This window comes from Podarcis melisellensis (genome assembly GCF_964234715.1).
Source record: "Podarcis melisellensis genome assembly, chromosome: 4".
Taxonomy (NCBI): domain Eukaryota; kingdom Metazoa; phylum Chordata; class Lepidosauria; order Squamata; family Lacertidae; genus Podarcis; species Podarcis melisellensis.
In genome coordinates, this window is record NC_138531.1 from 33,011,640 (window position 1) to 33,024,235 (window position 12,596).

The 12,596-nt window shown below is 41.5% G+C and overlaps 1 protein-coding gene and 2 long non-coding RNA genes across 5 annotated transcripts in view; 1 reads left to right on the forward strand and 2 right to left on the reverse strand.

The window, feature by feature from the left end:
* LOC309367978 overlaps window positions 1–9,471 on the reverse strand; it is a 14,227-nt gene extending 4,756 nt beyond the window's left edge. The window contains exons 1-4 of one of the 2 annotated variants that reach the window (XR_014167440.1): window positions 9,352–9,471; window positions 7,084–7,201; window positions 6,884–6,989; window positions 4,495–4,641 (exon numbers count right to left, since the gene is read on the reverse strand). This is a non-coding gene — a long non-coding RNA (uncharacterized lncRNA). The remainder of the gene's footprint in view (window positions 1–4,494; window positions 4,642–6,883; window positions 6,990–7,083; window positions 7,202–9,351) is intronic. The other variant, XR_014167439.1, reaches the window with a different exon arrangement.
* Window positions 1–9,546, forward strand: part of GABRG3 (gamma-aminobutyric acid type A receptor subunit gamma3) — a 300,100-nt gene extending 290,554 nt beyond the window's left edge. The window contains exons 7-10 of one of the 2 annotated variants that reach the window (XM_081907666.1): window positions 680–742; window positions 7,027–7,223; window positions 8,569–8,598; window positions 9,085–9,546. In XM_081907666.1, the coding sequence (XP_081763792.1) occupies window positions 680–742; window positions 7,027–7,223; window positions 8,569–8,598; window positions 9,085–9,363 (569 nt within the window). In that variant the 3' untranslated portion in view covers window positions 9,364–9,546. Of the gene's footprint in view, window positions 1–589; window positions 743–7,026; window positions 7,224–8,568; window positions 8,599–9,084 lie in introns of both variants that reach the window. The other variant, XM_081907665.1, reaches the window with a different exon arrangement.
* Window positions 1–12,596, reverse strand: part of LOC309368000 — a 92,068-nt gene that overhangs the window by 14,048 nt on the left and 65,424 nt on the right. The gene's annotated exons all lie outside the window — the stretch shown is intronic.

The following is a 12,596-nucleotide window of genomic DNA, read 5'->3' on the forward strand; positions in this document are numbered from 1 at the left end:
GAACGGACCTCCAAAACAATTAAGTTCTTAACCCGAGGTACCACTGTAGTTCAAATTAGGGGTGGCTTGCCCATGAAGCGGGATGAGGCAGCCGCTTTGGGCAGCAGATCTGGACCACCTGGGAAGAGTAGTGGATTCACCCTATGCTGCTTCAGCCGCTGCCACCTGCTCTTCCTCTCCACCCGCACCTTTCATTCCCAAGCTGATCTTCACTCCTCTGAACTGGTGGTGGTGCACTGCTATTTTGTAGTTTGCCTCAGATTCCAAAATGTGTTGGGTGTCCCGTTTCAAATGTTAGATTCTGATTAACATAACGTTGATGTCAAATTCAGAGGGAGTTGGGGTTTTTGTAGTAAAAAAAAAATTGGGTTTGGGCCCTGGAAAAGTTTGGAAAGTTTGGCTCCCTGGCCCCAGTTGATCTTGCCATCACTGATATAAAGCTATTCTATATTCAAGCACTGTGTCGCCCATGAATGTTAACATTGTAAGTCATTACAGCAATGTTCTCTGTTTCCTCCTTCATGTGAGCAGACTCCCACTGGATTCTACAAGCCAGTTACCAAATTATACAATTTATTTATTCTTGCAGGTGATTATATAGTCATGACTATATACTTCGATTTAAGTAGAAGAATGGGATACTTCACTATTCAAACATACATTCCCTGTATATTAACAGTTGTCTTATCCTGGGTATCGTTTTGGATTAAAAAGGATGCCACACCAGCAAGAACAGCTCTAGGTAAGTTCTCAGAATTTTTGTGTGTGTCACGGTGGATTTGAATCCTGCCTATGTTCTTTGTCAGTAGAGAAATTCAATCTAATTTCCAGTGAACAATTGCTTCATGGCAAATATATATGTCAGAGAGAGAGAGAGATTGAGAAGGGGGGAGGGGGAGAAAGAGACAGCTTGCATCCTGCAAATTTGGACAGTCTGTTCCTGCCTGAGTAGTTTAACCATCAATCCCTCTTCCTAGGGAACTCTGGGAATTGTAGCTTTGTGAGGAGAGTCTTCCTAAAAACTCTCAGCACCCTTAACAAACCACAGTTTCCAGGACTTTTTAAAGTGGTAAAATAGGGATTTAATAGTATAGTGCAGATTAGAGCAAACTCTATCTTTCTCATTGTTTTTGAAGCACCCTAAAAATTCTCATACAACAGTGAATGGGTATATGACTGGGAACCCCGTCCCTGAGTGATCGCTACACGATTTCTCTAGCACTGCTACTGCTTTCACTGCCCCACAGCAGTTCCCTGGGCTATAGATACAATCAGTTGATATAGTTCATACATCTATGGGCCAGGGCATTGCATTTTGGGTAACTTAAAATGGCAGGCAGCCACCACAGGTGGGAGCTAAGCTTCAAAAGTGGCACCACCACCTGCTGCTGCTGTAAAGCACCCAGACTCCTAGCAGATAGGCAATGAACGGCAGTGTGTCCAGGCTGGGCCAGTGAAGGGACCATTCAGGCAAACAGGTACCTTGACCAGGGACCAACCAGTCTGGCCCAGTGCTGGTGCCAGACCTAGTTCAAAGTACCGTGGGACGAGCAGAATGAAGGTCACACTGACACAAACCCCAAACCCAAACCTTAGAAGAAAATGAAGTACTGTCACTACTAATGGTGAGTTCAAACACACACACACCCCGCAAGAAAATGTTGGAGAATTTCTTCTCCCTCTAGGGAAATCCTCCATTGGTAAAAACATCCCCACAATTTCTTTGCCCACAGATAGGGCACACCTCTAGTTTGGATTTGTTGTGGTATGCAAATGTATAGCTGCAGTCTCCTCCTTATGATATGACATTGTCAAGGTTGTTAATCCAAGCTGCTAGGACTACCATTGCAAGGTATCCTGAACGCAATGTTCTAAGAACAAGTCCACACAGGCAGGTGTGAATGAATGGGGCATGGCGGTAGATCCAACACGACAGGCAGAACTTTCAAATACTGCAACTCACCTCAAAGCACAATGAATGAGGTTTTTTCAATTCATCTACTCAGCTGTGAGTCATCAAACAATGAGAAATCAAAGTGAACCAACCCCAAGAGATTGGTCATGGTGAGGGAGATCAAGCAGACTGGAAAGGAATCCTGGTGCAATTTATTACTTTGCTGAAGAGGTCGCGCTGTGAAAAGCACTATCATTGTTGTAGCGGGAAGTTATTAGGGGCAGTAGGAGGAGGACTCTGGACTGACTCAGAGCTCCTTTTCATGAACAGTGATGGCAGAGTAGTTACTGCATTTGGGTAACTGTGAGAAACCGGAGCCACAAGCAGACACAATTTTGATGGCATGCAATTTTGATTCTGCACAAATCCCGAACCAATTGGTCCCAAACGAATTGCCCTTTCACATGGCCAGAAAGCACCACTATGCATACACAGAGTTCTGTATGCACACACAACCATTATGCAACCACTCATGGCAGTTCACAAGCCCTGTCCCTGGCTTACCAAATCTTTCATCTGCTCTACCAATGTCTAAGGGACACGGGTGGCACTGTGAGTTAAACCACAGAGCCTAGGACTTGCCGATCAGAAGGTCAGCGGTTCGAATCCCCACAATGGGGTGAGCTCCCGTTGCTCAGTCCCTCCTCTTGCCAACCTAGCAGTTTGAAAGCACGTCAAAGTGCAAGTAGATAAATAGGTACCGCTCTGGCGGGAAGGTAAACAGCGTTTCCGTGCACTGCTCTGGTTCGCCAGAAGCGGCTTAGTCATGATGGCCTCATGACCTGGAAGCTGTACGCCAGCTCCCTTGGCCAATAAAGTGATATAAGCGCCGCAACCCCAGAGTCCGCCCCGACTGGACCTAATGGTCAGGGGTCCCTTTACCTTTACCTTTTACCAATGTCTAGCTCGAATGCAACCATCCAGTAAGCCCCCCCCCCCCGTTCCCAGTTTCTCCTCCTGCTGCTCATGCTTGCCTCTCCTTCCTGCGAAAGACCATTTTTTGGTGGAGGAGGAATTCTTCCAGATAACACTAATATCCCACACGAACAATTTCCCCCACTTATTAGAAAAGCCAATATATGCAGATGGAGATTCTGCCTCCCTGTGGCTGCATCTTATCTGCAAAACAGTAAATCGGGGTGACTTCATATGTGATCTTCAGATGTCTACTGGGCTATAGTCAGGAGTGATGGGAGCTGTCATTCATAATATAAAAATGATCAAAGGGTAAAAAAAAATCACACAGGAGGAACAGATTTTAAAATGCAGCCATCAGATAGCATCAAAAGTATAGCATCTGTAGTGTATGTCATGGGTTTTATTTCAAGGTAAAGAAGTAGAACATGTGATGTTCCAGATGATGCTAAACAACGATGCCCATCAGCCCCTGCCAGTATGACCAATGGGCAGGAGGGATGGGAACTGTAATCCAACAATTTCTGGAGGAATTCTGGTTATCTACCCCCATCAAAGACTCTGATTTTCCAAGGGCTGCTAGTGTAATACGTATGCAAAAAATGCCACACACACACAGTTCAGCATACATATGCATGTCATATTGATTTACTTCTGGGTAATTATGTACAGAATTGCATGCTTATGCTCCATATAAAGCATGTTTCACAGATAGAAAAAGGGGAAGAGTTGTGTAACACTATCGAGGGACAAATATTAAAACTTTGCTATTGCCACTACTGTAGTATTGAAGAGGGAGGATGAGAAACAGGCATTGCCAGTGCTCCCCCCCCAAAAAAAATGTTTAGGGGTACTCTTATTTTCCTACTCATATTGAAATACTGCCCCACTATGGGGCCAAACTTAGATCCACAAAATGTTTAGGGGTATGCGTACCCCTGCATCCCCCCCCGAAAAAAACCCACTGGGCATTGCTAAATTTCTGCCTGTGCCCCCCCTACCCACTTTAGATTAGGCATAGTTGTGGAAATGAGAAATGATTGGGCACAGCTGTGAATAATATTTCTCTATCAAAAATGTGATGAAATGATGACAGAGCATGCTCTTGAATTAGATTTCCACAACGCTCGATTTTCTATGGGAGAACAAAGATCGTGTAAATGTCAAGTGGTTTTTAGCAGGCAGCAAAGTCCTCTGGCTCTGGCTTTCCACAAGCAGCTTGCTTATCACTGCAAACCTCTGTTATCAGTCTGATCAAAGGGAGGCATGGGTTAGAAGCTTAATCAGAGGATACTATTATCTTTTAAACATTTGAATGGTCAAGGGGAAACGAGGAGGTTAGGAGATATTTGGCTGCAGAGGTTCAGAGAGGTTAGGAGATATTTGATTGCAGAATTCAAGGCTGCCCCGGGGGAGATATCTGCAGCAGATGTGTGGGACAGGGTAACGTCCTGGTTACCAAGATCCCATCCTCATCCAACAGCAGATATGTTAGCCATTAGGTCTTGGGAATCTTTCTGTAAGGAAATGTGCACTCTTCTTGTCCTGTTGACCGGAGTCAATAGATGAGATTGAAATAGGGTCACCACATAATGAATCGCAAACTTCAACACTGATCTACGAACCCTTTGTGCAAAAATCCAGACAGCATCTTGAGAACATTGCAGGCGAGGCTTGCATGCACACCCCTTCCCATCTCCTGTCTTTTGCATGTTCAGGTGAATGTCTGAATCCAGCTTGAAGTGTTGAAGCCCCTGATGTCTGCCTTCCCCCTGCCTCAAGACAGTAGGAAAGGGGAGGTTGCTAGGGTGGGTTGCAGGATCAGGGTGAACACAGTCCTGCTCGCCCTACTGAGATCAGCTGTGGACAGGGTTGTGTTCAACCCAGTCCTGCTCTGAAGCATTTGATCAGGGGTCCTCATGCTTGCATGTGCCCTTAACTGATCACTTGAGGCAGCCTTTCCTGTGTGTGGCCTGAATCAAGTCACTGTATCTCTATTCCCCATCTGTAAAACAAGAGTAAGAACAACATGGTTCCCGGGATCTGTGGGATGGCACACTAACCAAATAGTATCAGTAGCCAAAAACACATCTACATGAAACTGACAGATAGGGATGAATCAGATCTTCTATGTATGTATTGATTATTGCATTTATATCCCAACTTTTTTCCAAGCATGTCAAGATGGCACGCATGGTTCTCTTTCTTCCCATGTTATCCTCACAAGAACCATGTGAGGTAACCTAGGCTGAGAGACTATTCTGGGCCCAAGGTCATGTGGTGAGTTCCACAGCTGAATGGGGATTTGAACTCTCGTCTGCCTAGTTCTAGTCCTAGTGCTAGTCCAGCGGTTCCCAATTTTTTTCAAGGCAACACCCCCTTGGCTCCGTAAACTCATCCCCAATGCCCCCTAACCTGCCTATAAAAAGCATTATTCAAAATGGCAAACGGAATGAACCACTAAGGAAGATAATAAAACAAGAACATTCAAAACAGTAGCAATTATTTGCACATTTGCTCAAAATCCAGTTGAAACTATTTCGTTTGATTAATTCCACAAAGCTGGTGAACTTGAACCAGTGATTCCAGCTTTTTGAAGTCTAATAGTCATCTCCTGTGCCCCACTGCCGCCCCCTTGGCTTTCAGTGCTCCCCTAAGTAATCCCACCACCCCCAGGGGGCTGTTCTGCCCACTTGGGGAGCCACTGTTCGAGTCCAATACTCTAAGCACAACACTATGTGGTGTAATCCTGTACATACCCACTCAAAAGTAAGTTCCATTAAGTTCAATGGAGCTTATTCCTGGGCAAATAGGGATAGAATGACAGTCTAAAGATCTTCTATTCAAGCACCCATCCACCATCAGTTCTGTTTGTTTCATAGTTGGGCATTTATTTAAGTCTGGAAGTGGAAACCCTCCCTGGCGAAATAGTAAAGAGTGCCTGATTCCAAAAATACATTTGTTTACAATACAGCCAAAGGCTACCTGCTGAAAACATCCTTATGCCTCTATATCATTAATGTTAATTAGACAGAATGAATAGAGAGTCTCAGTGGGCCAAAAGCTCCCTGGGTGTAACTCCTATTAACCTCAGTTGAGATACATCAGAGAGATATTTCGCTCAGTGAAATTAATTAGTGAAAATACCAGTGCTTTTGGCAGCTGCTCTTGGTGGTATGAAGAGAGGGCTTTATCCCCTTCAGCAAAGGTCTTAGTATGTGGTACGTTTTACGATGAAATAATGAAGATAATCAGAAAGTGGATAGGGAGTGGGGGAAAGAAATGGAAAATAATTCATTTTATCTGGAGCTCTCGAATGATTTGATGAAGGTATAATTCTACAGTATATGATACCTTGAGATCTTCAACATATGTCAGAAGCAAGCAACATAAGACATGTGGGATGTACCTGATCTGCTGAGGCTTTCCACCAGAAAACCACCTGTTGCTCTTTTTCTGTTTTAGTGACAGTGTAGCACCCACCCATTGGAACAAACAGTTTTTCCAGTGGAACCACAACAGCTCAGAAACCTGCTTTTTCTGTGCCTCCCCCTCTTCTCTTGAATAGCACTGCTGTTGAGATATCTGCGGGGGCCACTATTTGTACTGTCTGGAAACAATTGAAGACACTTTCCCCAAGCTGACAGGCTTCCCAAGCTAAATAAATGAGCCTTTGCTATGAGCATCCACTTGTTCTAGTTTTAGGCTTGTTTAAATATATTTGCTGTTTCATGGTTTTTAACTGTTTCTAATTATCTTATGTGCAAATCGCCTTGAGATGGTGGCTTAGGCAGCGACTGATAAATCAACAGTAATAGCAATCGATCGTTTGTAATCCAGCCACACAATTTAGACTGCGCAGATTGATTGGAAAGCCAATCAAAAAATGACCTTTGCTTACAAGTGGCACTGATTGTTTAAACAGAAAGGGGCAAATCCCTCCATTCTGTTCTGTTTTGGCTCCACACTGATCTGCTTTTCTTTTCTTTACACACACACACAAATAAGTCCTACCAAACTATATTGCGACTTGTGAAGCCCATGAAGAATGGAGTCATCTTTCTTCAAAGAGGGAACGATAATTGAATCACAGTTCTGTTCTGCATGTGGATGTGTTTTCCTTTCAAAAACTTGAAAAGACATGCTTTCATTTGCAGGTATCACCACCGTATTAACCATGACCACTCTCAGCACCATTGCAAGAAACTCCTTACCCCGTGTGTCCTACGTCACTGCCATGGACCTCTTTGTGACTGTGTGCTTCTTATTTGTGTTTGCTGCTCTGATGGAATATGCCACCCTCAACTACTACTCGAGTTGCAGGAAGCCACACTGCACAAAGAAGAAAAAGTCGGTAAGATGAGGTGGGGGAAGTGGGAAGCCTAACTTCTGAATTAACAGATGTTGAGTGGTATCCAACATTTTCACTCCTCTGTGACGTGCAGGAAATATTCAGATGCAGGAAATATTATGCAATTTTCCAAATTATTATGATAGTACTTCTGTGCTGTTTTCCAATGTTCCTTTAACCTGTTGCGTTATAGAAATGTGGATTTTTGACTGATATGCTAGTAGGTCACATCAAATTTCATTTGCACCAGTGAGTGTTCTGTGACACAACCATGAGCATCACTGAACATTAGAAACCAGGGCAGAAGGTTGGCATGGAAGTGTCGCTCCACTTGTTGGTATAATAACAACTTGCGCAATTCCCAGAGTGGTTTAACAGTCAATACCTCTTTCTGGGGAATGCTGGAGAAGTGTAGCTCTGTGAGGCAAACAGAGGTCTCCTAACGACTCTCAAGACCTTTAGGAAACTACAGTCCCCAGAATTCTTTGGGGGGAATCCATGTCTGCTTTAAGTGGCACTACAGCTCTTTAAAAGGTGTGAAAGTGGCCCAAGAGAAGAATTGGAATACGGATTGCAACACAGTAGAACAGACTTTCCCTCCAGATGTTTTGTTCTACAACTCCTATCCTTGGCCATGTTGACTGGTGTGGATGAGAGCTGTAGTCCAGAACATCTGGTGGGCATAAAGTTGGTCAAATGTGGCAATTTTTCTATTCACAAGAGCATAGAAGCTCTCTCTTCTGCTTTACACAAACCATATTGAAATTTTACAATTCCTACGGTTTTGTAGCCTTGGCTTTATATATATATATTTACAAATAAAAAGGTATTGTGATCTTTTTTCCTCTAAGCCACAGGGGAAGGGTTAATATGTGCCTTTGCCTCCAGGCAGGACATTAATATGTAAAAGTTTCAAGTAGCTCAGTGATGTATTCATCCTTCTCTGAAGTAGTGATATATATATATTCTTTAATGTTTTAATGCCATGGATGAATCATGGGGAGCACCCCCATGTCATTAAACATAACAGCCTGATTCATGACCTGTGAATCCCATTGATTTTAAATTAAGCTCACATTTTATTGCTTCCCGTTGAAACCCATGGAAGTGAAAAGAGCTTAATTTGGGCTGGATCTTGCCCACAGACAGGATCTGGGCAATTCAGTTTCAATACAGAATGTGAGGATCTTAGACGAAGATCCTCACATTCTATATCAAAACTTCCCTCCTCGTTAATATTTGAGAAACTGGCAAAAACGGTATAAACGTTTACACCATATAATGTGTATTCTAGTCATGTCATTTCTTCTGAGTTTTTCTTCTTATTCTCTGATTTCTTTTACTTGAGCTACCTGATGTCAGTTTCGGGCACATGATGGTGAGTACGGTTTTTAAACCTCTTTTTAAAAAATTAATACAGCCTAAAATGTTGCTATGAATGGAAATATTTCCTTCTGCTTTCTTCTTCCCCTGAGCTTTATGAATGCAAATTGAAATAAAACTGAAGTAAATAAATACTTCACCTTCATGCTTCTTTATACTTTGCCTTAATACAAAAACACAGGTTTTGATTCAACAAAAAGAATGTGTCTATTAACCTTAAGACTTTAGTTGTTTGTATTTGGCGCTAGCCCGCTGTGCAGCTTTTCACCATGCAGAGTTTATCAATGAAAGCTAAGGACATGGTACAGTTAAGCTGTACCATTCCTTCCTGAATGCTGAAGTGGTACAGTCCTAGGGGGATGTCTGCACTCCATGATTTCTCTGCTTGTCTAGACCAGCCCAAAGTATCTGCATGCCAAAACTCTGATGTCCCTCTAGTAGCCAAGGTACTATCTCTTCTGTCCTCTCTTTCCCCCCCTAGAACTATTCTGTGCTAGAGATGAGGCCTCCTCCTACAGTCATCGCATTGAATAATGCCATGTACTGGCAAGAATTTGAAGACAATTGTATCTATGAATGTCTGGATGGGAAGGACTGCCAGAGCTTTTTCTGCTGTTACGAAGAATGCAAATCCGGTTCATGGCGGAAAGGAAGGATACACATAGACATCTTAGAACTAGACTCTTATTCAAGGGTCTTCTTCCCTACATCATTCCTGCTGTTTAACTTGGTGTACTGGGTTGGATACCTCTATCTCTAGAAATGGTGAAGGAAACTGTGTTTTCACACTTCTTAGGGATGGAGAACATGTGGAAGATAAGGACCTGGCCAGTGTCATCGCACAGAGTAAAGGTCACCTTACGCTTTGTCATCAGAGAAAGAGAAGATTTTATTTACACCTTTGCCTGAAAAAAACAACAAAATAAAATATTCATTTCAAGTATGAGATTATTATTATTATTATTTTGCTAAGTACACCAGACACTATTGTATAACAAATTTTATTTATTGTTCCTACATAATGGAGGATTTGCTGGTGTGTTTTTTTCCTGGATTACCACTTGCTATGTAGCGTTCCGGCAAGAAGGCTGAAGACAAGTACGCATTGATACATTATTCCCACCAACTTTAAAATACATTCTGGGAGCAAATGTTTATTGGTGTGGACTATCTATGATGTTCATTGAAAAGCCACTGGTATTCGTTTCATGGGATTTATAATATTTTTGTCTTGGTTTTAATTTGAGGTTTTTTTAAAAAAAATATGTATGATTGAATTGAAACCTAAACATTTGCTTCTCATGAATATAGAGGTGTTGGTGTTACTAATGTAGCACCCCTTTAATACAAGTTGTGAAATTAATCTGACTGGTTGAACACTGCAGGAAATTATTTCTAGAATAACGTACTTGAATCTTGATAAGGCTTAGCTTGTTTATGGTAGTGTAGCAGATTGTAGCTGATTGGGTGTACGGTTCACTATATAATAGCACTAGGAGGATGTGATTAATTGCAGGCTACCATTAAGTTTCTTCCATACATTAGAGTTTCTTTATCATGGATATTTAGGAGTGAGGGAAAGCTACTCATCCATCCTGTTTTGTTTTATTCTGCCCGTGCAGAATAAAACTCATGTACCTCAGAGTGCAATTCTATACCTGAGTTATGCTAGCTGACTGGACTTAGGAAGTGGCAAAAACACCACTGACAGTGGAGATGACGTCACACCAACAGATGACCAACATAAATGTGAGTATAGAATTGCTCTGCTTATCACCATTCCATGTGAGCTCACATGTTATCCCTTGGCACATTCAAGGGCTCCCATTCATTCAATTGGAAAGCCCTAATCTGTATGTGCTTTCCTTTGAGTTCATGAACTGGATAAGAATGGGGGGAAGCGCTTGTTAGTAAGGGAATTCCACACACTTTGGAGTAGCAGCACTGGTAAGCATTCCTCTGTATTGGCACAACAGAAGCCTTATGTGTTCAAACAGGATTTTCTTGGGAAAGAAGTGAAATACTGCAGCTTCAGTTGTAATAAAGAGTGCATTTTGAAAAGTTATTATGGATGAAGAGATATTGGGATTTTTTAAAAACTACTAATAGATTTTAAACTGGAAATGTGTTTTGTACTTTTGGTACACAGACATTAAATTGCTGAAAGTGTCACATTTTTTGTGTTGTGCAAACTGTTCATTATTGTGAAGCCCTTCATATCCCTTCCAAGAGTCCTGTATAAATGTGCCAAAATATCTACATTTTCTTTTTCTAAAGTTTTAAGTATTACTTCTGTCAAAAAAAATCCACCAACTTTGAATAGAATGGCATTTTCAAAAGTGTACTCTCAATACCATCAAATGCCTTTTTCTGTCAATTTGTACCCTTAATTTTGCTTATTCCAAAATGGATATGATTGCCTGTGGTGCACAGTTCATATTGTTCTATTTATCTTCATTTTCTTCTGAACTTGGGAAGTCAAGAATGAGTCTCAAGAGCATGTTGAAATCAATAGTATGAGAAATATAGGAAATGGAATTTTCTTGATTTCTTTTTTTAAAGGAATGAATACTTAATTTGAAACACTGTAAAAAAATTTACAAAATTAGGTGAAGTTCTGACATGGAAGCAGAGAAATTAAGGGAAGGGCCACAGCTCAGTGGTAGAGCATTGTGGTCATTTTGTATACAAAAGGTCCCAAGTTCAATGTGGCATCTTTTCAGGGGTTTACACAGGACCGACTCCCATGTGAAACCCTAGAGAACCATTACCAGTCATGGGAAATGATATTTATTATTGGTCTGACTTGGTAAAAAAGCAGCCTCCTATGTTTCTAATATGTTAAATGAATTCAGTTTTTGAGAGCAAAACTCCATCACAAGGATAGAGTGTAGTTTAACACATACAATAGTCCTAATTATCTAGCTGGCTGGTTCAAGAATTTAGGAGTGCACTTCACTCTGTCCTAAGATACTCTGAAATATTTATTTTAGACCAAAATATTAATTTGTTTGGGTTATGCTACTGTTTTGTTTTTTTTAAAAAGAACCTCAAAAGACTTCAGCCTTCTCTTCTTATGCAGGGTTGTGGATGGGGAGGTGTTTTTGAGTTCAGTTCATATTTTTCTAAAAGCTGTGAAATGTAGAAGAGTCTACACATATGTGTACTAAAAGTCATGGACCTCTGATAAGAACAACAGGAGCTATCATTGCAAAAACAAAGAAATAACAAAACACGCCCCTGAATTGCTAACGTAAGTATGAAAACCAAGCTAGTTATTGCCTAGCAACAGATCCTGCAAACACTCTATCCAATGAAAATCTGTGCATTTCAGAGGACCACATTAATTCTGATCATTGGTAACTGCACTGAGCCTTTCTTTGAACAAGTGCAAAAATGTAATCCAGCTCCATGACCTTCAACAGGAAGTTAGACATTCATTTCTATAGGAGGGCGGTAGTGAAGCTGTGGCACTTCAGATATTGCTGGACTATAAGTCTCCTCATCCCTGACCATAAACTATGCTGGCTGGAGCTGATGGGAGTTGAAATCCAACAGCAAATGGAGGGCCAAAGGCTTCTCACCTCTGGTATTGAAGGGGGAAAGCCACACTTTCCCCCCAATTACATAAAAATATGTAAACAGAACTCTCATTTTATAGGACAGTACTTTTATAGTCTAGCATTAGTTTTCTATGGGGATTCAGTCACAATACCGTGCCTTATCTGGACAATTAATTGTGTAATTAACAAACAACATCATTTGCGGCTTAAAATGCTCTTTTACCAAAGTACCTCATCTGATCAGAAGTGACTGATTTCCTAACTTGGCCAAAAAAAAAAACCCTCACAGAAATCTTGGACTGCCTGGGTAGTAAAAATCTTAACCCTGTGCCACACATTCATGCAAGACATTTATTCTATCTTGTTACAAAACAAGTGTGTTATGAAAATAGCACAGACAATGCATCCACAGGCCAACATTCCAGGGGTC